This window comes from Rhinoraja longicauda, chromosome 2 (genome assembly GCF_053455715.1).
Source record: "Rhinoraja longicauda isolate Sanriku21f chromosome 2, sRhiLon1.1, whole genome shotgun sequence".
NCBI classification, from domain to species: domain Eukaryota; kingdom Metazoa; phylum Chordata; class Chondrichthyes; order Rajiformes; family Arhynchobatidae; genus Rhinoraja; species Rhinoraja longicauda.
In genome coordinates this window covers 31,722,828-31,746,565 of record NC_135954.1, presented here as the reverse complement: position 1 = coordinate 31,746,565, position 23,738 = coordinate 31,722,828, and the positions used below count along the sequence as shown (strand labels likewise).

Sequence of the window (23,738 nt, the reverse complement as noted above, 5' to 3'; positions counted from 1 at the left end):
TCCTTTTGCAGATGCTTTGGGTATGTATAATGATGGAAAGTTGGCCTCTTCTTTTCGTTGTTTTAATGTTTATTTATTTGTTTTTAGGCTGTGCATTGTTTTCTGGTGTGCCATCAGTAAATTGGTTGCTTTTGAAGAAATAGTCATAGTTTAGCGAGTTATCAACAACCAATTTGACTGTTGTTATTTATGTGATCTTTAACAGACTGATAGTATTAAAGTATTGTGCATCGTTGTGCCTGTAATAGAGAGAAGGGATCTTTCTCCCTGTGAGGATTAGGACCAGGCATTAAAATCCAAAGAGGTTTGCCTTTGCTTTTTTTTCTATTGATTTGCTTTTGTTTCTGCTGAACTGCAAATGAGGAACACTGCACTTACAGGAAGGTCACTCCGGGATGAGAGGACACTTGCAAATTCCAATCTTTTTAACATAATGAAGACCCATTAAAATTGAAGAAAAAAAAATGCCTTAAACATTCATCTAAATGCTTCTTGTATTGTGTCCTTTCTGATATAATACAAGAAACTATTTCAGACTAACAGCTTATTGTGCATACATTATTATCCTCTGATCTATGTTATAGATAGTTAACATAGTTATGGTCTGGTTTCAATATTACCCAGTGAACAAAGTAGTGTTAGTTTAGCATTCTAGTAATCCCCATTAATTCTAACAGCAGTGGGGGAGGATGGTGTTATTATTGATTGTTTACTAATGGTTTTATCAAACATCTAAGCGTGGCAAGTATTAGATTATGTTACATAACTAACTCATTTTAATGGAGTTCACAATAGAAATATCACAATGGTAGAAAAGTTCACAAAAAAGCCGACTAGGAGTTACAATGAATAAAACCTCCATTAATAACTGAATGACCAGGGCGGTCATTAGTTCCAATGTAATTTAAAGGCACAAGATATGCAATAAATCGGTTTCGAACGAAGAAGTTTGTGACAAATTGGACCAATGTTCAATTACACCTTTTCCCCCACTCATTTAGCAACACAAATTTGAATGTTGTTATTTTTAATTACCCCAATTCCCCAGTTTCTGCCCACATTACAAAGACATTTTAGTAGATAGGTTAATTGGCTGTTGTAAATCACCCCTAAGGTGTGGTAGTCTGGGAGAGTCAATAGAAATTTGGAAGAATAAAATGGGTTATGGTAAAATGGATGTTTGATGGTTGGCATTGACCTGGTGGGCTGAAGGGCTTGTTTCTAGACGGTATGGATCCTGACTCTATGCTTTCACCTTTTTCTGATGTATAAAGTCAGGTGTTAATTCAGAGTACAAGCACTCCTTTGAATCCCTTGCAGAAAGTTGGTCAAAATGGGTTCAGGGTGGTTTGCACCCAGAATAATGTACTAAAACGAGCCTGACATGTTCCCTAACAAGACAGGTCTCCATTAACACAGCTAGAAACACTATGCCTTTTTTTTTCCTTATGGAAGCGCTATGCTGTGTTCCAGACACAGAAGGCTGTCCGTCCTTAAAAGCGTGCACCCCTTCCCCCTATCCCCTGCCTGGCATTCAAGCAGCTTGTCTGCAAGGAACTGGAATGGGTTTACGCAGAAGGATATAGACGTCTTAGTGCAAAAGTCAGTGTTGGGAAAGGATGTCCCTTGCACCAGGTAAATGATAGAACATGGTTGGGATAGGTAGGAATCACAGAGCTACGGAACTGTACAGTATGGATACAGGCCCTGCAGCCCAACTGTCGGGGCAGACCAAGTTGGTATCCTGGACTAGTTCCATTTGCCAGCCTTTGGCCCATAAACCTTTGTGGCCTATCTATTTGTGTTTCTGCCCAAATGTCTTTTAAAAGTCATAATTGTGTCCACTTCTAAAGCTTCATCTGGCAGCTCATTCCAGATATGGACCTCCCTCTGAGTGAAAAAGTTGACACTGAATTTTCTCATAAATCTTTCCCTTCTCACCTTATGTCTATGCTCTCTAGTTTTAGAATCTTTTACCATTGAAACAAGACCACGAGCTTTCACTTTATTCATGCTCCTCATAGTCTTGTATGGTCACAATAAGGTCATCCATAAGCCTCCTATGCTCCGAACAAAAAGTTCCCAGCCTCTCCCTATAACTCATGCCTGTAAGTCCAGATAGCATCTTGTTAAATCTCTTCGTCACCATTTCCAACTTAAGGACATCCTTCCTTTAACGAGACAACCAGAACTATAGACAGTACTCCAACGAGTTGTACAGCTGAATCAGGATATTCCAACTTTTATATTCAATACCCTTCCCAATTAAGGCAAGTATGCCAAATGCCTTTTAATGTGTACGACAACCAGGGTGTCCATTAAAAAACCAATCACTGGGAGGCTGGGATAATGTCTACCAGGAATCCTCCTACCAATGACAATGTCATGTTACAAGATGAGTCAAGTAGATCTCTGAATCAAAATAAATACTCCTCTCCCTCTACTTTTTCTCTCCCCCTCATACATACCCACGCATCACACACACACACACACACACATTTTGTGGCCTCAATTGTACTTAATGCCTGGACCAGTGTAAGAGGTTTGTTGCAAAGAAGTGCACACCAGCTCTGGGATGGAGACCGTATCTCTGTCCTCCACGTAGCCTTCTGCAAGAGGTTGGCGATGGATTACTCCATGCTTTTTGTAATTTCTTGCATTTGTTGAGGCAACTTCCCATTCTAATGCAAGCCCCTGACTGTAAACTACTCCAATGCAATGTTAAACATATCATAGAATCATACAGCATGGAAACAAACCCCTCAGCCCAACTCGTCCATGCTGGCCAAATGCCCCATCTGAGCTTGCCCCATTTTCCAGAATTTGGCCCATTTCTCTTTAAACCTTTCCTATCCTGCCAAGTGTCTTTTCATGTTGCTGCCTCAGCTACTTCCTAATGTATTGTCTGACTGGATAGCACGCAACAAAAGCTTTTCACTGTACCTTGGTACACGACACAATAAACTAAACTGGAAACTGTAGCAGATCATTCCATTCCACCAACCTATGAATTTAAAAAGTTTCCCCTCAGGTGGTTTCTTATTAAATCTTTCCCCACTCACCTTAAACCCATATCTTCTGTTACTTGATTCTCCTACCCTGGGTAAAAAGCTCTGGGCATTCATCCTATCAATTACCCTCATGTTTGACCAATTTCACTGTTCTTTGCAAAATAAACTGAATGGTTATTAGTGTTAAGCAATCGATACTTCAGTCCATCTGGTACATGATTAATTTAAATTATTGGATTGGAGACTATTAACTATGAGGAGAGTTGAACAAACTTGTATTTATTGGAGCATTGGAAGCTGTGGAGAGGTGGAAACATGTAACATTTTGAGAGGCATAGAGAGGATAGACAGTCAGAATCTTTTTCTCCAGGGTAGAAATGTCAAAGACTAGAGGGCAAAGCTTTAAGGTCAGAGGGGAATGGTTGAAAGGAGATGTCATGGCACGTTTGTTTTATACAGAGATCTGTAGGTGCCAGGAATGGGCTGCCAAGGGTGTTGATGGTCAAATCAGATACCATAACAATGTTCAAGAAGCATTTAGACAGACACAGGGAAATGCAGGGAATAGAGGGATATTAATCAAGTGCTGGCAAATGGTATGTTAGATTGTCATCCTGGTGGCACAGATGTGGTGGGCTGAATGGCCTGTTCCTGTGCTTGTTCTATGTTGTGTATTCACAATGGGTGAATATAATCCAAATTATATATCTATCAATTAGTTTTAATTATGTTCAGATGGTCAATTGGGGATACCCTTTAACCCATTTGCATGGGATTGAGCCAATCTAATACGTGCATGGTATAAAATGTGAACAAAAGTCTGAGTCCAGCAACTCCAGACCTGAATATTTGTATTTGACACAATTTCTGTTTGACAGCATGAAAATCTCATTGTGTCGAAGCTGAATGTAATTGTGACCGTCACAGCAATGTCACCTCACTTTGGTGAGGTCTGTGGTGAATATATAAATGCCTGCAAGACTGGCCTATTGATAAGTGGAGGTGTGTGTGTATATGCAGCTCTGTTTCATGGTATGATAGTCCTCTTAATATTCTTCTCTGCTATTGTAACAACAGCATTCCCTTGAAGAAAATGCTTTGTCGCAGCAGTTGCCAATAAAATGTCCGACAATCTCAGGGGCAACCAGAAGAAATGAAATCTCGCACAAAGAGTGTAATGCTGTGGAAATCTTGTCACTGAGTGGTGTCAATTGATTCACCAATGATTCACCAATGATGTAACAATGTGGTTAAATATACAAAAGTAAATATGAAGGCAATGATATGAGGGAACAATCATAGATAGATTATTGATTAATACGGATGTCAGAGGTTATGGGGAGAAGGCAGGAGAATGGGGTTAGGAGAGAGAGATAGATCAGCCATTATTGAAAGGTTGGAGTAGACTTGATGGGCCAAATGGCTGAATTCTACTCCCAAAGTACTATTATGATTATGAATATGATTATCACTTATGACCTTAAAAACTCCTTAAATCTATCTTTATTCATTTCGCTCATTGGCAGATGATTCATGGTGCCTAGAGATGCATGAATGCAAAGTGACATTGTTCGTTGGTCAGACAGAACTTTGACAGGAGAGATGGTGACATCCCGAGACAGTGTTATCCTGGTTTTCTGTGCTTGTGCACTGAATTCAGAGTGCAAGGGACTGTGTGCAATTTTGGTTTAGGGAGCTGAGCACGCAGGAAGGTACAAAAGCTTGAAACAAGCAACATTTAAAATTAGATGAAAACTTTAATACTTTTGATTTCACTCCTAAAATACAGCATTCATTTATTCATTACGTAAAATACAGAATTTGCTGCCATTGATTCCCCATCCCTAAAGCCATGGAAATGTTTGGCTATCGAAATATTTTCAGAGAGCATTTAAGAGTCAACTGATCTGGTCAATCGTAGGGCAGACCAGATAAGGATGGTACATTTCCTCCTTGAAGGACATAGAGAGTCAGATATTTTTTTAACAACAATCCAATGGTTTTCTGGTAATCATTGTTCATTTAGTTTATTAACTGAATTTATATTTGACATTTACCATGGCTGGATTTGAACCCAAGGATCTGGATTGTGAGTCAAGGTTTCCAGATTATTTGCCAAGTAAATTAACAGATGCATCTCCACCATTAAACTATGTCCTTCACTCAGAACATGTTCTGCATTTAATAGTTTCAACTCATTAATAAAATTGGTGCTACTGATGGATTTTGTATTTGTCACCTTAATTACTGTTCTACATACAGGCCATTAAAAGACTTTTGTGGTCAGATAGTTCAGCATGGTTGAATATATGTGAATTTTCCAATGTAATGCCCACTTTATGATCATAAATAGTCATTAAATGGACAGCGAAAAAAAAATTCAACCACTGGGCACTTTTGATCCATTGTATTTTTATCAAATGCCCATCCTTGAATTGTACTACCTGTACGTAGTTTGTACCTAGAAGCAACTTTAGTCCTTTCCCTTTCCTTTCAGTTCATTAACATCCATTTTGATTTATTCTACATTACATCCTTTTCACTTGGCAAAGACTGCCAAGGTCCCGTACTGAAATTTTATGAAAGGCCAGAGAAGGCATGTTTGCTGATTTCTCCTTTCCTTTGTGTGGAGAAATATTACCCTTTCAATGCCCTTTTTGCAATTTTACGATTGAGATCAGATTCCTTCACTCCCGTGCACTGTGATTTGTGTTGGAGTTTCCAGAGACATTGGCTGTTTCTCTACTCTCACTTTATCCTTCCCTTTTGTGAAGAAAGCAACTTGTGATGAAATACCTCACGTGAATCCATATCCTATGGCAACAGCTGATTCAGCCTCGCCTACTACTGCTGAATCCCCATCTTCACCATTATCATCCAGTGGCCTTCGTCTCCTTGATATCTCCCACTTTCTACCATCCACGCACTCAAACACATCAAAAGCTCCCCTGCCTGTATCCTAATTTGCATCATAACCACTCTCCCATCACTCTTCACTGATATACATTGTCCTCCTATTCCAACAAGACACAGGTGGAAAAAAAAACACTCAATTTCCTGCAAGGCTTCACCTCTCTGTCTTTGTAACTCCTCCAGCCCACTTACCCTTTCAGATATCACTTATATTTGCATTATGTACTTTAGTTTTACACTGATGGTCTGGTTACCTAGTATTACTGATTATTAATTTATTCTATCAGTGATGACTGTATATTTATTTGTGTTATTGTGATAATGGGCCAGTAAAACTGCTGCAGGTGAGAATGTCATTGTTACGATACGATAGAACTTTCTTTATCCCAGGAGGGAAATTGATCTGCCAACAGTCATAAAAACACAAAATACACGAAACATGAAATTAAAGTGACGAGTGGATGGGATTGGGGGAATGTGCAATGATTGAGCGGGGGGATGGGAGGGGAGTTAGTCTCAGTCTACCCCACGACAGAAGAGGAGGAGTTGTTCCCTTGGTGGTGCATATCACAGTTAAACATTGTCAACCCTTGACTTTCGATCCTTCATCCTGGAAAAGAATCACCGCAGGTTGTGTTGTGTAATTATAAGTAAGGAGTTATGAAAAATATTTTTCGATAAATCGAACTTTGAAAGGTAAGGTAAATGATTGTTTTTTGTTCTGCGTTCTTTGACATGTTCTTGCTTCTTCATCTGCAGCTGAAGTCCAATGTGAAATAGAACGGATTTTTGAATTGGCAAGAACACTGCAATTAGTAGTTCTTGATGCAGATACGATCAACCATCCAGCTCAGTTGGGCAAAACCTCTTTGGCTCCTGTTATAGTCTATGTAAAAATTTCATCTCCAAAGGTAAATAGACTCATGCTGTTGGTTTTTAATCTTGTGTTAATGCAACTATTCCTTTATACTGTGAGCATAATTTTGCAAGGTTTATTCGCTGCAAAAGGAATAGATTTTTCTTTTAAAAGACCTCTCCGAGTGCAAATATTTGCCTTAAGACCCCAAAACTTACTGGCTTCTGGATAGTACTCAGTGTATACTACCATCTCCAGGCTTTAAACTCACTAAAATAAAGTATGGAGTATTTGTCGTTAACTTGCTTGCAAAGACTATGAGAATTTAAACTTTAGAGATACAGTGTGGGAACAAGCCCTTCAGCCCACCAAGTACACACCGCCCAGCGATCACCCTGAACACTAGCACTCTCCACCATTTTACAATTTACAAAAGCCAATTAAGCTACAAACCTGCACGTCTTTGAGATGTGCGAGGAAACTGGAGCATCCCGAGAAAGCCCACACGGTCACACGAGAACGTACAAACTCTGTAGACAGCAACCTTAATCAGGATCGAACCCAGGTCTCTGGCACTGTAAGGCAGTAGCTCTACCACTGTGCCACCCTATGGGTGTAGTATATAACTCTCGCAATGGTTCAGGTTAGGTGTCCCAGTAAATGGCATTGTGGACTGAGCCTCAGGGTTAAAGTTTGATGGCTCTGGAAACATAGGTGGATATTTAAAAGTTATTGACAGACAAATAGACGACAAAAAGAGTCAAGGTGTATGGTAAGAAAGCAGGAAAGTGGTGTGGAGATCAAGACTGGAGCAGCCATGACCTTAATAAAAAAGAAAGGTAAGGCTGAAGGGATTGAATAACCCATTGCTACTCCTGTTTAATGAAAGGAACACCAGCAACATTCTGTTCAGTGAATTTCCTTTTGAAGTGAACAGGATCGTACAACTAGGAAATTCCAATGACTTAGCATTTATGAAGCCCTCAGCATTGTACAAGTTTTCTTCTTAATTTGGAGCAATCAAAAATGTTTGATATAGCCAAATAAGTGAATTTAGCTAAATCATAGCTTCAGTCCAGATACCATGGAATGTGTGCAAAAATCACTTTCTTGAACTGGGGATGAAAAATTGGTGCAATTCACTCCCACGACATGGATTTTAATTGCTTTCTTCTTGCCATTTTATTTGAACAAGGGGAATAAAGGGACCTTTACAGCAGTTAGGACAGTTATTTGCAAAAGGTTGTCAAGCTATTATCTGTGTACTAACTTCCTAATCTTTCAATTTTATCTTGCATGCAGGTATTGCAAAGATTAATAAAATCAAGAGGAAAATCTCAGGCTAAACACCTGAATGTCCAGATGGTAGCAGCAGACAAACTGGCTCAGTGTCCTCCAGTGAGTACTTTTAATCTTTTTTCTTTCTCATTCAATTACTTATTGAAATTTATTCCACTTAATCCTTGAAAGCCAACTGATTGTTTTTACATTCTTTTCTTGAAAATTGTTGCCTGGCCTGTCCTCTATCTCATTGCTGAATGTCTTAGACAGTGAATCAAACCAACATCACGACACAAAGAAATTAATCTTCAGTCAGTTGCACAATGTGGTAGCGATCACATTTCTGACACAGAAATTGGGTTTCATTGCAGCACAAAAAGGTTTTAAAAAAATAATGAGATGAACCACAGGATATTTGCGTACAGTTCTACTGGTAAATAGGCATGGTGATCTACTCACTCCAATTCCTGATCTCATGGAGCTGAGCTCTATTGTTACACCGAAAAATGTGTTTCCCGACGTGAGCAATTACCTTATTTTGCCTGCAAAAGTGATTGATGACCATCTTAACTATCAATTGGGTGTATTTGGAAACAAGAGATGATCATTTCCCGAACCATTACTGAATTCTCAACTCAAATGCGATACTGGATCCAGAACAAATCAGTTTCTGGGGAAGGGCACAGCACAGGAACAGACCATTTGGCCTACAATGTCTGTGCCAAACATGATGCCAAGAAAAATTAACCTCCTCTGCCTGCTAATGATTTATCCTTCAGTTTTCTACATATCTATGTGCCTATCTAAAAGCCTCTTCAACTCTGACCATATTTGCCTCCACCACCACCACCTCGGGCAGCACGCTCTCGGTGCGTTCCACCAATCCTTGTGTAAAGAACTTGCCTTGCACATCTCCTTTAAACTTTGCCCCTCTCACCAGATATGCCCTCTGGCCTTTGACATTTCCACCCTGGGAAAAATCTCCATACTGTTGTAATAAAAGCCCCAGTTGCTCAAACAGATCATGGAGAACCACAGGCCCAAATTGTTGGCAATCCTTTGATGTGATATGGCAGTGTGGAGACTGCTGAGCAAATACAGTGATGGCAAACTTCCAAAATGCACTAGGTTTACTGGCGCCAACTTCAAGCACTGAAGGAAGTCTTAATTGGAGCCCCGAGGCTGACTTTGATGTTATTTCCACTTTACCTGGGAGGCTGCTGAAGATTCTTTCTTTATCCTAGTTGCATCAAACTTTGAGATACAAGAGGCTACTGATTCTGGAAACTGGAGAAACAACAATCTGCTGTAGAAACTCAGTAGGTTGAGCAGCATCTGTGTGTAGAAAGGGAATGGTCGATATTTTGGGTCGGAAACCCTGTATCAAGACTGAGTTGTGTGCTAATGCTGGGTCCCAGTCCAAAATGTTGACCATTTCATTCCACCCACAGATTCTGTTCAACCCATTGAGTTCTTCCAGCAGATTGTCTGGTGTCTTAAGCTTTCCTTCATTTCTGTTAGCCTACACATTCCCTACTACTTTTCTGCTGATGCTTTAGCACTGACCAATCAATCTTCTGTCCACCATTTTCAGATATTGTCGCCTCAATCCTGCACCCACCATCTTGCCAGGTATCATCTACCATCTCATCCATTATCAACCCATTCACCACCATCATCTGTCAAAGGATCCATTATATGATTCTCTATCCTCTTTCCAAGTCTAGGAGATAGGCCTATTGTATTCTTTCAACACCTGGGGCTTCATATGTGGTTGAGTACTTAAGTTCTTCGATGGGTCAATCTAAGAATGTTTTGGGCATCCCTGGTATAAGACAATTTAAAATATGATTTTAATAAAGCAAAAATTGAAGGAATTGGATGCCAACACAAATGTTCATAAAATAACATGGGAAGGGTAAATTGTACAATGCCAAATAATTCCAAGTATACTGCAATATTTTGCTAGTGAGAACACAACTTACTATTAAAAGCTGAATGTTTAAAGAAATAAGAATTTAAAGTTTATGCCATTGCCCTAGGAACTATTTGATGTAATTCTTGATGAAAATCAGCTAGAAGATGCCTGTGAGCACCTCTCTGACTACCTAGAAGCTTACTGGAAAGCTACCCACCCTCCGAGCAGCAATCCTCCCAACCCTCTCCTTAGCCGGACAATGGCCAGCGCAGCTCTTCCTTCAAGCCCAGCACCAGTCTCCAATCTGCAGGTACAAGTTCTTGCTTCTCTCCAACCTAATCTTCATTTCTGGCATATAGAGGACAATGGAGAAAATCAAGCGATTTGTGACAATCATATTTCACTAGAGATGGAAACATTTAATTACCTTCCAGCTTCAGGTTAGAATTCAACAGATTATTGAAAAATGCTGGATAGTATTTCTTTAAGCAGCTTTGCATGAGGAAAATCACTTAACCCTTGTGATTAATCACAATAAAGATGCTAACAAGGAATTGTTTAGTGATTAATGTATAAATCCATTTATCTACAGTATATTCTCAAGGATGGTTTCTTATCTTCAGTGTGAAAGGGAATTCATAAACACAACTTCAGAGACTGCATGCTTACTTAAAAAGTAATCATTACCTGGTTAATGTGGGTAAAGAAAAGATGTCATATTTTCATGCTAATAATACCCATGAGACCATAACATTTTGTTTTCTTTAGTAATTTTCTTTAACACTAGTTTCAGTATTAAGGTAATCCCAACATTTGAGATCTTTTTACATTAAGATACTTGATGGTTATTACTTTGCCCCAGTAACCAAATAAAGATGCTTAATGTAAAACAATTAGTATTAACTTAAAACCATTAAGTTTGGGTGAATTGGGTGTGTAGAGCCTGCTAATTAATCAGATCTAGATAGTGTTTGAAATGATCTATTTTCACTAACTGGATTGTTGCATGGTGTGGCACTAACCAGGGTGAACAGAAACAGGGAGAGCAAAAACGTCTGCATTCAGGACCTGAGAGATCTGCTTCCCAGGAGGAAGAGAAGCAACCGGAGCCAGTAAAAAAGCCCCAACACCGAACTTCTTCCTCTGCCAAGCACCACAATCACAGGGGCACAGCAAGTCGGGGCCTGGAGAGGCAGGAAACATTTGACTCTGAAATGGAAGACAGCAGGGATTCTGTGTATATAGAACCAAAGGATGATTATACGGATAGTCATGGCGATCATTATAGCTCACATCAGGATCACAACCATACAGAAGAAGTCCAAGGTGACTGCAGCCACAGGCATCGAGAATCAAGACATCGTTCAAAGGAACAAGAGCGAGAACAGGACCATAATGAACGCAACAAACAGCGCAGTCGCCATAAATCAAAGGATCAACATTGTGAAAGGGATGGGGATGTTGCATCCAAAAAAAGAAACGATGTCAGTGAGTGGAATCAGGATGCGTACATTCGCCATTAACTCTGTCTATAAGACTCCTCCATCTCTATTAGTTTTGTGGGTGTAAAAGGAAAAATACACCACCTGATTTGTTTGCTGTAAAAGTTATTGTACATTGGAGAGCTCTTACAGTTGTTGCTGATCCAGCATGGAAATACAATCAATATAATTCACTTAAACTCATTGTACAATTGCAGATCTTCTAGACTTGTACTGTACTTGTTTATGGTTTGGTTTAGATGGCTGCCAGCTGAACAATAACTTTTACTATCAAATTACTGTTGATGTTCTTAAGCAACATTTTTATATATACATATCTATGTGGGGGATTGGGTGGGTGGGGTTGGGAAGGAAAAGTGAACATACCTGAGTATTCAGGATGAGTTGGATCAGCACATAATGTGTTTTTTTTAATCCTCAAATGTTTAACTTCTGCATGCAGAAATCTGTTCAAGTTTAAAGACCACTCTGGCTTATACTTGTAGTTGGGGTGCATTTGGGGAATCTAGTCTTGCCTTACACATCAGACATAATTAAAAGGAAAGTATTTTTTAAGTACTAGTACTATGTACTGTATGGTATCATTTTATTTATACTTGTAACATTTGCAAATAATTCACAAATAATATTAGCCATTTTATCTGCTTCAGAATTGTTTAGATGTATTTTCTCTCCTTCATCATGCCAATTACAACTGGCCTATTTTAGAAAATTTAGTTAATATGATCACTATGCTTCACGTATCCGCATATCATTGATCAGAGGCTGGGAAATACAAAGCATTTTTAAGAGAGAGAGCGAGAGAGACTTATTGTTTAGAGTTTTATAAAATTAATCATTTGAACTGGTAAGACAATGGCCATCTTACTTGGACAGATTAAGTTATACACCAAATTCTTAATATTTATGTATGTTATGATTTATTTTGATTTAGGAATTGCTTGAGGGTTTTGTGTTTATTCCCCTGTAAAATTATCTTATTTTTCCAAATGGCTTTGACTTATTGCTTCATGGCCATAAAGAAAAGCTGTTCTGTACTGTATATGCATATGTGAAATTTATTTTTGAAATCTAATTTGTAAGCATTTGTATATATTACTGTTATTATTGCCTTTGTAGATGTTGACAGTAGTGGATTCTGCTGCACTGTTTGATAGTTATTTATTTAACTGTACAAATGTTGGCTATGCAGGTTAACATAGAAATGCCATTTCATTAACAGGAACAATATTCCATTGCTTCTGTCATGTAATGAAATCATAAAGACGTAGCGGACACAGATACATGCCTACATTCTTCCAATCACTTTGCCTGAAATGGGTTGCTGCTTTATCATAAAAAAAATGTAAAGTCCTAGCAAGTGAGGTGTTTATTCTCTTCTCCAATATACCAAACTATGTATATTCTCCAAAATAGCAATGTGCACTATATCTGAATTTCAGATCTGTTGGGTTTTTTTTTTAAAAGGAAAAAGTACTATTCCCCTACTTTTCCAATGTCCTACCTTTTTGGTAGATGACTTGTTTTGGATGTTGTTGTTGACAGAATGTGCATTTGGGTTTGTGCGTAAAATAAACATCTGCAGATCAATGAGGTAACCCTGAAATCTGGTATTTGGAGGTTTTGAATTTTGCATTGTCAAAGTCTTCAATGGCAAAAAATGTGGCTGATTTGTAATAAGTACAACATAAGAGTATGCGTATAAACAGCACTTTTAGTCAGTGTGTAAATAATGTAAATTTGTCAAGATTACTGGTACACCTTAGAATCATTTCAGCTCTTATGTTTTAGTGGATAATTAATTGAAGTATCAGAGGGCTTTCATGGAACCATATCCCAGCATCCGTCAGTGCCTCTACAAGAACAATCACAGAAGAATCATTCCAATCTTGTTCATTATAAAAGCAAAATACTGCAGATGCTGGAAATCTGAAATAAAGCAGAACATGCCAGAAATACCTAGGATCAGGGAGCAGCCGTAGAGAAGTGTGATTGTTACAAGGTAATGGCTATTCATCAGATCAAGAAATGGTCTGCTTGAAGCTATTGATATTAAATTACAAAAATCAGCTGCCTGTATTTCCAGTAGTTTCTATTTTATTTCTCATTCATTACTGTTGCTGCTTTTGAAGTAGTCTTTACACTGAGTGTCCAAAAGTACTGAAGCTTAAACAAATGCATCCGTGCACGCGTCATTTCCTGGTCCAAGGAAAAGTCAGTTTGAAAGTTTTTGCTGAGTACAATTTTTCGTCAGTATAGGGACATTTTTGTGAATGTCTTGGTGTAGATAGGTATGCAAAATCAAGTGGATCTGATAGGTGCTGTTTCATTTTCAGTCATAATGTCAATAAGGCAAACTCACTGATTGCTATACCCTCTCATCTGTTCTGTTTCATTGAAGTTAAGGTACGGCCAACATAATATTTTACATCATTTCATTACCTAACAACTGGAAAATTATAATGTATTTGAGGAGCACTTAAATTTATTCCGTGGTGATCACATGTTAGTACACCATCAAACTGTACAATCAACAATGTGGATCTCACCTAGAAGGTGAGAGAGAAAACCATCATCATTTACAATATAAATGGCATGTTATGATACTGCAATAGTAGAGAAACAGTGATTTGATAATGTTCTCATTTAGGATGATTTTAAAGACCATCAAATGGAATTACAGGGTAACATAACCAACCAGTCACTGAAATGGTGCTTGAAGCTCTTCACCATAATGTCATTCCGGTCTAATAATAACAAAATCTGAAGTTTGAAAAGCTAATGTTGAATGTGGAAATTATAAGAAAATGTAAATTAAAAACGGCCAATTTAGGGTCATGCAACTTGTGTAGAATTATCATGCCCAATTTGAATTTGTTATTTGATTTCTGATAGAATTTTAAATTTTGCACCCTCCCCTTACTTTTCTCCGGGAAGCAGCATCTATAACCAAAGGCAGCAAGACCTAATTCATTCTAAATAATTATTAAGAGGCAGTAAATTAAGTTCAAGGACCAGCTCAGTGATTATCCTCTCCTCTTTTCTCCAGAGGATAAAATCAACTATTTTCAGCACCCCCACACACTGATGGAATTGAAATTGGTAGATTGACAAAGTAAATCCACATTGTTTACTGTATTTAAAGTTAAAACTTGTAGTAATATTCAGTTACTGCACAAATATCAAAATGGATAAATGTAAATAAAAGAACAAGGTGATGGGACTATTTGCAATTTACAATACAGCAGACAACATGTTGCTGAGAAATTTGTGTCCAACTGAAACCTACATTCAAATGAAACGTAACAGCAATTCTTATATTGGGGTAACCACCTCAATATTAATTGCAAGACAATTAAAGTTTTAAGAATATTATACATTGTTCTAAAATGTCATTCACAATGAACAGCTCCAGCACTTTAAAATGGCAAAAAGTGTATTTACTGCCATACAACACATATGACTGAATGCTTGTTGTATAAAACCATCTAACTATATTAAAATTACATGGAACTTTGCATTTGTTGTACTGACTAGAATATGTCGGTCTATTCTGTGTAAATGTACAATTTTAAAAGAAACAATGAACTTTAATTTTTTGAACAAAAGTATTATTTTTGGTTCATACACATGTGTTCAAATATATAGATATATATACAAAAAAATTAAAGTTCAGCAAGCTTCAAATGCATGTAGATTTGTTTCAGAATGTCTTAAATACTAGTGTATCAAGCTTTCACTAATTTGATTGGAAAGAAATGTTTGATTAATGATCTAGTTGATGGGCAATAACGGAGCTCCCTCAGCTGTACGTGCAAGTGAAAAGCATTTAGGACTCTGTGATCAATGAGGCATTGTGGATATTGTTTGAGGTCAGACTGAAACAACGGTTTGATTTTGACTGATTTTTACCACTTGCAGATGCAACTTCCTGAGGTGTGGCTTTCCATAAGCAAACAAACCTGATAATGGAAATGCTCAAAAGACAGAAACCTTACTGTAAAGGGGAAAAGCAGTTGTGACAAGGAGATTGAAATGAAGAGGAGCACGTAGTGCCAAAAGCATTGACAGCATTAAATAACACACCAATCCTGAAAGAAAAAGAGTTATTTGTTTAATTAAATCAGGTTTGATAATTTTATCATTTAGATAAATGGCAATGAAAAGATTCAAAGGTTGTCAGGAAAGTAAGATATAAAGAAAATACAAAGAATCTGAAAAATGTAATTGACCAAGTAATTGATCAGATGATGGGAAAATGTGAAGTTGTGTACGAAGAATGGAAACACAGCATTTTTTTAGATAGGGAATAACACGAGAAGAGATTGTGATGCACTGGTTCAGGAGACACAAACTAAACCTGCAGGTACATTGGTGTTTTTTTCTTGCAAGGGGGTTGATGTACAAAAATGTGATCATACAGAATTTTAGAATACTTAGGAACATAGAAAATAGGTGCAAGCATAGGCCCTTCGAGCCATTACCGCCATTCAATATGATCATGTCAGATCATCCAAATTCAGTACCACATTCCTGCTTTCTCTCCATGTCCCTTGATTCCGGTAGCCCCAAGAACTATATCTCTCTTGAAAACATCCAGTGAATTGGCTTCCACTGCCTTCTGTGGCAGAGAATACTGTTAAATACTGGTTTACATACTGGCTTTTGAATCAACGTGTTGTATATATTTTGTAAGATTGCTGAAATGAGAACTGTCTTATGGAGAAATATTTAGGAAGTTTGGCCTTTACTCAAGAGTTAAGAAGAATGAGAAACATTATCACTGAGATATACAAACTGCACAGAATGGCTGACGGGTCCGTTTCCCCTTTGTGGAGCGTCCAGAACCAGGAGCCCTTTCAGTTATTTAGATGACATTGAGATGACATTCCTTTATACACAGGATTTGTAAAACTTCTAAATTTGTTATATTGGAACTGTGATTGCTCAGTTAAATAAATTCAAAGCTGAGAACGTTCGACTTTTGGACACCCAGGAATTTCAGGTTTGTGATCGGGTGGGAAAATGGATGAAACCCCGGTTCAGCTATGATCTTATTGAATGATAGATAGGCTGTAAATACCCTGGTGGCTACTACCATTTCTATTTCTTATGATTTTATATACTCGGCTAATGACAATTCCCCCCAATTCAATTCTGGAATTTGGAAACAAGATCTGAAATCAAATCAAATCTAGAAATTAGGTTGCATCTTAAAACACTGAAAATGTTAATTCATTATGATTAGTAAATCGCAATCAACACTGTCTTCACAGTATGACTGATCTTTACATACATTATTGTTAATCTGTTCTTGCATGTCTTTTCCTGTTTTATTTATCTACACTACAGAAAGTATCCAAATCTTAAAATTAAATAAGGCAGCACAGTGGTGCAGTTAGTGAAATGGCTGCCTCATTGCGCCGGAGACTTAGGTCATGACCTCAGGTGCTGTTTTTGTGGAGTTTGCACATTCTTCATGACCACATGGACTACTTCCCACACCCCAAAGGTGTACAGATTGGCTGGTTAATTGGGCAATGCAAATTACCCCTTGTGTGTAGGTGAGGGGTAAATGAGACTGTGGGGAGAATTTAAAGACTGATTAATGTAAATGGGTAGTTGACGTTTGGTGCGGCCTCTAGGCTATACAGCTTTTTAGCAGAAGAATGGAGTGACAAATAACCTTAAAGGGTACTGGTGTAAAAATAACAGTTTGTAGTCACATTGCTAAAGCCTGAAATGCTGGAGAGATAAGGAATGAATAAACAACAGCAAATGAAGGTACTGTAAATGAAAAAAATATATATCTGTTGTGTTCAGGAGAGTAGAAATGGAGTAAGAAAAGTAGTATAAATATGATCAGAAATGTCATCAGGAGCCAGTGTAGAAATTATATCTTTGGACCATTGGAAAAGGTGAGCTGAAACAGAAATGCTGAAAAAACTCAGACAGTCAAGCAGCATCTGTGGAAAGAGAAGCAAGGTAACATTTTAGGCTAGGCAAGCACCAAAAAACGGTGGATCGACGAAGCCACCTTTCCTCAGAACAGGCTTGACTTGCTGAGTTCTTTCCAGCATCAGATTCTAGCATCGGCAGTTTTGCTTTCTACAAAAACGAGCTGGTTGCCAGTAAGTTATGGGAATTGGTGGCGGTGGAGGAGGTTGTAGTGTGAACTTAGAAATGGCAGAGAGAATATACCTAACCAATCTAAAGAAACAAAAATACAGATCCAGTTGGAGAAACAGAGTCATGGACCTTTTAGTGATTAGACTAGACAGAAAGCAGTTTGGTTACAAAATAGCTGAATGAATGATAAGCTGGAAAATTTGGTCGGGAAGAAGAGGTAAACTGGTAACAAGCAAAATGTAGGTGCATGAGAAAACTGAAGATTTGATGAATGATGCCTCTGACATTGTGTGGCCTAAGAAAGTATGAGGAATGTATCTATTATTACAGGATATTTAGTTCTTCCAGAGAAAAGTATATAAGACATTTAAATCCAAGATTTAAGGTGAGCGTAAAGTGAAAATCTAATGTGTACCTTTTTCACTTTCAAAATATTACTAAATTAATGTTATCCTTAAACATAAACAAAAAAAGGACGTATATACCTCACATCTATTCAATATTAAATTTCATGTGAACTGCATGACAACATTTGTTTTCAAGTACAAAACATAAAAATCGGAGAAAGAGGTTTAAAGCAAATGTTGTAATCTGGATTCTAAATGAAATACAAAAGCCTCTAATGACCTATGTCAGCACGTGGTATACGATCTCATGAAACAGCTGGCATAATCTATTGCTACCATAGCAACTATGCCTTTGGTTTGCTGTCATAGGAATAATGCTCTGACGATGCTGCCAGTTGAACTTTAGTTAATCAGTTTACAAAACATACAAGGAAAAGGAATTATTACAATGAACACACCTAAAACATCAATAATCAGTTTGCATTATTACAAAATAATCTGCCCTTTAAATATTTTCTTTTTATTTCAGGTGTACTTGTGTATTTTATTTCAGTAAAGGTAACTGTTGGGCATAAACAGACACACTGTGCTGGAGTAACTCAGCGGGTCAGGCAGCATCTCTGGATAGCATGGATAGGTGATGTTTCGGGTCGGGACCTTCCTTCAGCTTTTCTATGGCAAGGAGTCCTTGCCGCCTGGCGAGTACCCCTTCTCCAACATTCCTCCAAATAATTAAATTTTCTCCAGTGAGGAGCCCTCACTGCCCGACGACAACCCCTTCTCCCGTCTCCAACAATCATCAAAAACAATTTAACCAAATCGTTGCCTAGCCATGTTCTCCAGAGATGCTGCTTGAACTGCTGAGTTATGCCAGCATTTTGTTTCTTTTATTGTAAACCAGCACCTACAGTTCCTCGTCTCTACATCTAACTTAGGCATCTTGCACCTTAATAAATTTTGCGATAAAAAAGCCTATTGTGTCCTTATTGGCCAAGTTAATTAAATGAGTCATCTGACCGAAATCCTGATCTGCCGAAGAAACAATGGTGTCCTTTACAATTATACTGGATGGATTAAATCTCTGCAGCAATTTCAATTGATCCTCTGAAAGTCCAACTCCCATCATGCCTTCGTCACCCAGGTGAGGTTCCTGTAGGGATAGATGTGCATTGAAAACAATTCCACCAAATTTAATTCTTTAACATCCCCTCAAGTATTCTTCTTAAGCAGGATAAATGTCAAACTTATGAAGAAACCAAACAATTTGAGAAAACGCATGTAGTTTTTGAAATTGAATATAAATGTCAAGCACAATCTGTTTTGCAATAACAAAAATATTACAAAATCAGGTCAAAACATAATCTGGTAGGCATTAACATTTAATTTTAAACAGAATAGATGATATACCCATGTATTCTTTATGAATCTACAATTAAAACATATCTAATAACATAATAATAACATATCTAACTTTTTTTATATCCAGACTGAAGGTAAAGAACTTGGATTATCAAATAACATATCTAACCTTCACACCGTCTATCTGGCCTAAAGAATCCCAGAGTCTAGTAATGTGGTCTGAGCAGTGTCCAAGCTTCCAGTAGGGTAAATAGGAAGCTTCATCTTTGAGGTGCCTCTGACAATCTAACCCACTACTTTCCCCTACTCCTAGTCTTGCTGGCTACAATTCTGAAAGCAACTTCTGATAGTGTTTAAATGCCACTGACATCCAGAGACTTTGAGAAGTAATACAATTGAAGTAAAGAAAACAATTTATTTTTTAAAGCATTACAAATATTTTGGGATAATAGGGAATTCAGGGGAAAGTAGCTGGAAGGTAAGCCAAGGTAAAAAGATCAGCCACAAACTAATTAAACGGTGGAACAAGTGAGGAGCCCGAAGATCGACTCATATTTCTTTGTCTTATAACACATTAATAATTCAAAACATTATGCTGATGTGAAATATAAGATATTATTTTTTGTAACCCGACAAGTCCATGGGCCTTGATATCTGTTTAGCTAGTGCAGAATAAGGAAGACATTTTCCACCATATTCCTGAAACAATCATGACTGGGCACTGCTGCTGGTCCACAGTTCTACCTGTGGTTCCCCAACACAATCTAGATGCCACGCTGGCAAGGCCCCAAACCTTCCAAACAGAAATCGCTCTTCCTCGAAAGAGAAGGCTAGTGAGCAACTAGCTTTCATGGACTAGAGATTACAAAAGCCAGAGGAAGCTGCAGTTTTCTGGAGACTTGGAAGCAGGTTTAAAAGTGCCTCTGTACATCCAGTCAATGGTTTATGCCTGAGATGCCATTCAGTTCTTTGTGCCAGTATGCATTGATTGCTTAAACTGCAAGTCAAACCTTTTCAAATTCTGCATTTACTAACATTATTCCCATTATCATGTATCTGTACACTGTGGATAGCTTGATTGTAATCATGTATAGTCTTTCCGCTGACTGGTTAGCAGGCAACAAAAACGCTTTTCACTGTACCTTGATGCACGTGACAATCAACTAAACTATACTAATGGAGAGATCACAAAACACGGATCGCCTCCTGCCACTCAGTCTGTTGCATTGACTGATGGTGCTGCCTGGATCAGTGCGAGTGGAGGCCATCTGTCAAGACATGGGCTGAGGATTCCCCTGGTGCCTTGAGCACTGGAAAGAAGTCCGTGTTGCACTAGAAGCCATCGCTGAATGGACAGGAATCCGATTGGAAAATAGACAAATGGCCACCCACATCCACTTATCCATCTTCAGATAGAAATAAACACATATTGCTAGTGGCTACCAAGTAACCTCTGACAAGTGAATGGGGAAAAAAGTCACTGTGTATCTTAAGGTAAGCCGTCACAAAATAAGGCTCAATCGACAATAGGTGCAGGAGTAGGCCATTCGGTCCTTCGAGCCAGCATCGCCATTCACCGTGATCATGGCTGATCATGCACAATCAGTACCCCCTTCCTGCCTTCTCCCCATATCCCCTGACTCTGCTATCATTAAGAGCTCTATCTAACCCTCTCTTGAAAGCATCCAGAGAATTGGCCTCCACTGCCTTCTAAGGCAGAGAATTCCACAGCTTCACAATTCTGAGTGAAAAAAATCTTCCTCATCTCCGTTCTAAATGACATATTCTTAAACTGGCCCCTGGTTCGGGACTCCCCCAACATCAGGAACATGTTTCCTGCCTCTAGCGTGTCCAATCCCTTAATAATCTTATATGTTTCAATAAGATCCCCTCTCATCCTTCTAAATTCCAGAGTATACAAGCCCAGTCGCTCTAGTCTTTCAACCTCCGACAGTCAGTCCCACCATTCCGGGAATTAACCTTGTGAACCTACGCTGCACTCCTTCAATAGCAAGAATGTCCTTCCTCAGGTTGGGAGACCAAAACTGCACACAATACTCTAGGTGTGGTCTCACTGCCGAAGGACCTCTTTGCTCCTATACTCAACTCCCCTTGTTAAGAAAGCCAACATTCCATTGGCTTTCTTCACTGCCTGCTGTACCTGCATGCTTCCTTTCAGTGACTGATGCACTAGGACACCCAGATCTCGTTGTACGTCCCCTTTTCCTAACTTGACACCATTCAGGTAATAAACTGCCTTCCTATTCTTACCACCAAAGTGGATAACCTCACATTTATCCACATTAAACTGCATCTGCCATGCATCTGCCCACTCACACAACCTGTCCAAGTCACCCTGCAACCTCATAGCATCTTCCTCACAGTTCACACTGCCACCCAGCTTTGTGTCGTCTGCAAATTTGCTAATGTTACTTTTAATCCCTTCATCCAAGTCATTAATGTATATTGTAAATAGCTGCGGTCCCAGCACCGAGCCTTGCGGTACCCCACTAGTCACTGCCATTCTGAAAGGGACCCATTTATCCCCACTCTTTGCTTTCTGTCTGCCAACCAATTTTCTATCCATGTCAGTACCCTACCTCCAATACCATGTGCTCTAATTTTGCCCACTAAACTCCTATGTGGGACCTTGTCGAAGGCTTTCTGAAAGTCAAGGTACACTACATCCACCGGCTCTCCCCTATCCATTTTCCTAGTTACATCCTCAAAAAAATTCCAGAAGATTAGTTAAGCATGATTTCCCCTTCGTAAATCCATGCTGACTCGGAACAATCCTGTTACTGCAATCCAAATGCTCTGCAATTTCGTCTTTTATAATTGACTCCAGCATCTTCCCCACCACCGATGTCAGACTAACTGGTCTATAATTTCCTGTTTTCTCTCTCCCTCCTTTCTTAAAAAGTGGGATAACATTAGCTACCCTCCAATCCACAGGAACTGATCCTGAATCTATAGAACATTGGAAAATGATCACCAATGCGTCCACGATTTCGAGAGCCACCTCCTTAAGTACCCTGGGATGCAGACCATCAGGCTCTGGGGATTTATCAGCCTTCAGTCCCATCAGTCTACCCAACACCATTTCCTGCCTAATATGAATTTTCTTCAGTTCCTCCGTCACCCTAGGATCTCTGGCCACTAGAACATCTGGGAGATTGTTTGTATCTTCCTTAGTGAAGACAGATCCAAAGTACCGGTTCAACTCGTCTGCCATTTCCTTGTTCCCCATAATAAATTCACCTGCTTCTGTCTTCAAGGGACACACATTTGCTTTAACTATTTTTTTCCTCTTCACATACCTAAAGAAGCTTTTACTATCTGCCTTTATATTATTGGCTAGCTTACCTTCGTACCTCATCTTTTCCCCCGGTATTGCCCTTTTAGTTATTTTCTGTTGATCTTTAAAAGAGTCCCAATCCTCTGGCTTCCCGCTCTTCTTTGCTATGTTATACTTCTTCTCTTTTATTTTTATGCTGTCCTTGACTTCCCTTGTCAGCCACGGGCGCCTCTTACTCCCCTTAGAGTCTTTCCTCCTCTTTGGGATGAATTGATCCTGCACCTTCTGCATTATTCCCAGGAATACCTGCCATTGCTGTTCCACCGTTTTTCCTGCTAGAGTCTTCTTCCAGTCAAATCTGGCCAGCTCCTCCCTCATGCCTCTATAATCCCCTTTGCTATACTGTAATACTGACACTTCTGATTTTCCCTTCTCCCTCTCAAATTGTAGAATAAAACTTATCATATTATGATCACTGCCTCCTAATGGCTCTTTTACCTTGAGTTCCCTTATCAAATCAGGTTCATTACACAACACTAAATCCAGAATTGCCTTCTCCCTAGTGGGCTCCAGTACAAGCTGTTCTAAGAATCCATCTCGGAGGCACTCCACAAACTCCCTTTCCTGGGGTCCAGTACCAACTTGATTTTCCCAGTCTACCTGCATGTTGAAATCTCCCATAACCACTGTAGCATTACATTTGCGACATGCCAATTTTAACTCTTGATTCAACTTGCACCCTATGTCCAGGCTACTGTTTGGGGGCCTATAGATAACTCCCATTAGGGTCTCTTTACCCTTAGAATTCCTCCGTTTGGAATGTGCATTGGAGTCCATGAATAAAATAAATGAAACAGGAAAAAAAGTTAAATAGATTTAAATGGCTATACACTTATGCACTATACCATAGAGCAAATGTCTACAATTGGATACAAGGTCAATGTCTGGATTTCAAAAGTCTGTCCTTGGGTACAATGCTTCCACATTGGTTGGAGGAACACACATCGGCTGGCAATACCAAGCATTTCTCTCTACAGCTGCTGATGACATTGATCAGCCACAATCTCACTGAATAGTAGAACTCCCACAAGCATCATAAAGACCTGTTCCTGCTTCAAACTTGG

At 38.8% G+C, this 23,738-nt stretch overlaps 2 protein-coding genes across 16 annotated transcripts in view; one reads left to right on the top strand and one right to left on the bottom strand.

Annotated features, from left to right (window-relative positions):
- The window catches only part of LOC144603251 (voltage-dependent L-type calcium channel subunit beta-2-like), a 302,297-nt gene extending 287,239 nt beyond the window's left edge, over window positions 1-15,058 (top strand). For 6 of the 7 annotated variants that reach the window (XM_078416438.1, XM_078416443.1, XM_078416439.1 and 3 more), the window contains 4 exons: window positions 6,684-6,835; window positions 8,083-8,178; window positions 10,104-10,289; window positions 11,005-15,058. In XM_078416438.1, the coding sequence (XP_078272564.1) occupies window positions 6,684-6,835; window positions 8,083-8,178; window positions 10,104-10,289; window positions 11,005-11,502 (932 nt within the window). In that variant the 3' untranslated portion in view covers window positions 11,503-15,058. The remainder of the gene's footprint in view (window positions 1-6,683; window positions 6,836-8,082; window positions 8,179-10,103; window positions 10,290-11,004) is intronic. The other variant, XM_078416444.1, reaches the window with a different exon arrangement.
- The window catches only part of nsun6 (NOP2/Sun RNA methyltransferase 6), a 35,834-nt gene continuing 25,461 nt past the window's right edge, over window positions 13,366-23,738 (bottom strand). For 8 of the 9 annotated variants that reach the window (XM_078416500.1, XM_078416508.1, XM_078416473.1 and 5 more), the window contains one exon: window positions 13,367-19,107. In XM_078416500.1, the coding sequence (XP_078272626.1) occupies window positions 18,889-19,107 (219 nt within the window). In that variant the 3' untranslated portion in view covers window positions 13,367-18,888. Of the gene's footprint in view, window positions 19,108-23,738 lie in introns of all 9 variants that reach the window. The other variant, XM_078416524.1, reaches the window with a different exon arrangement.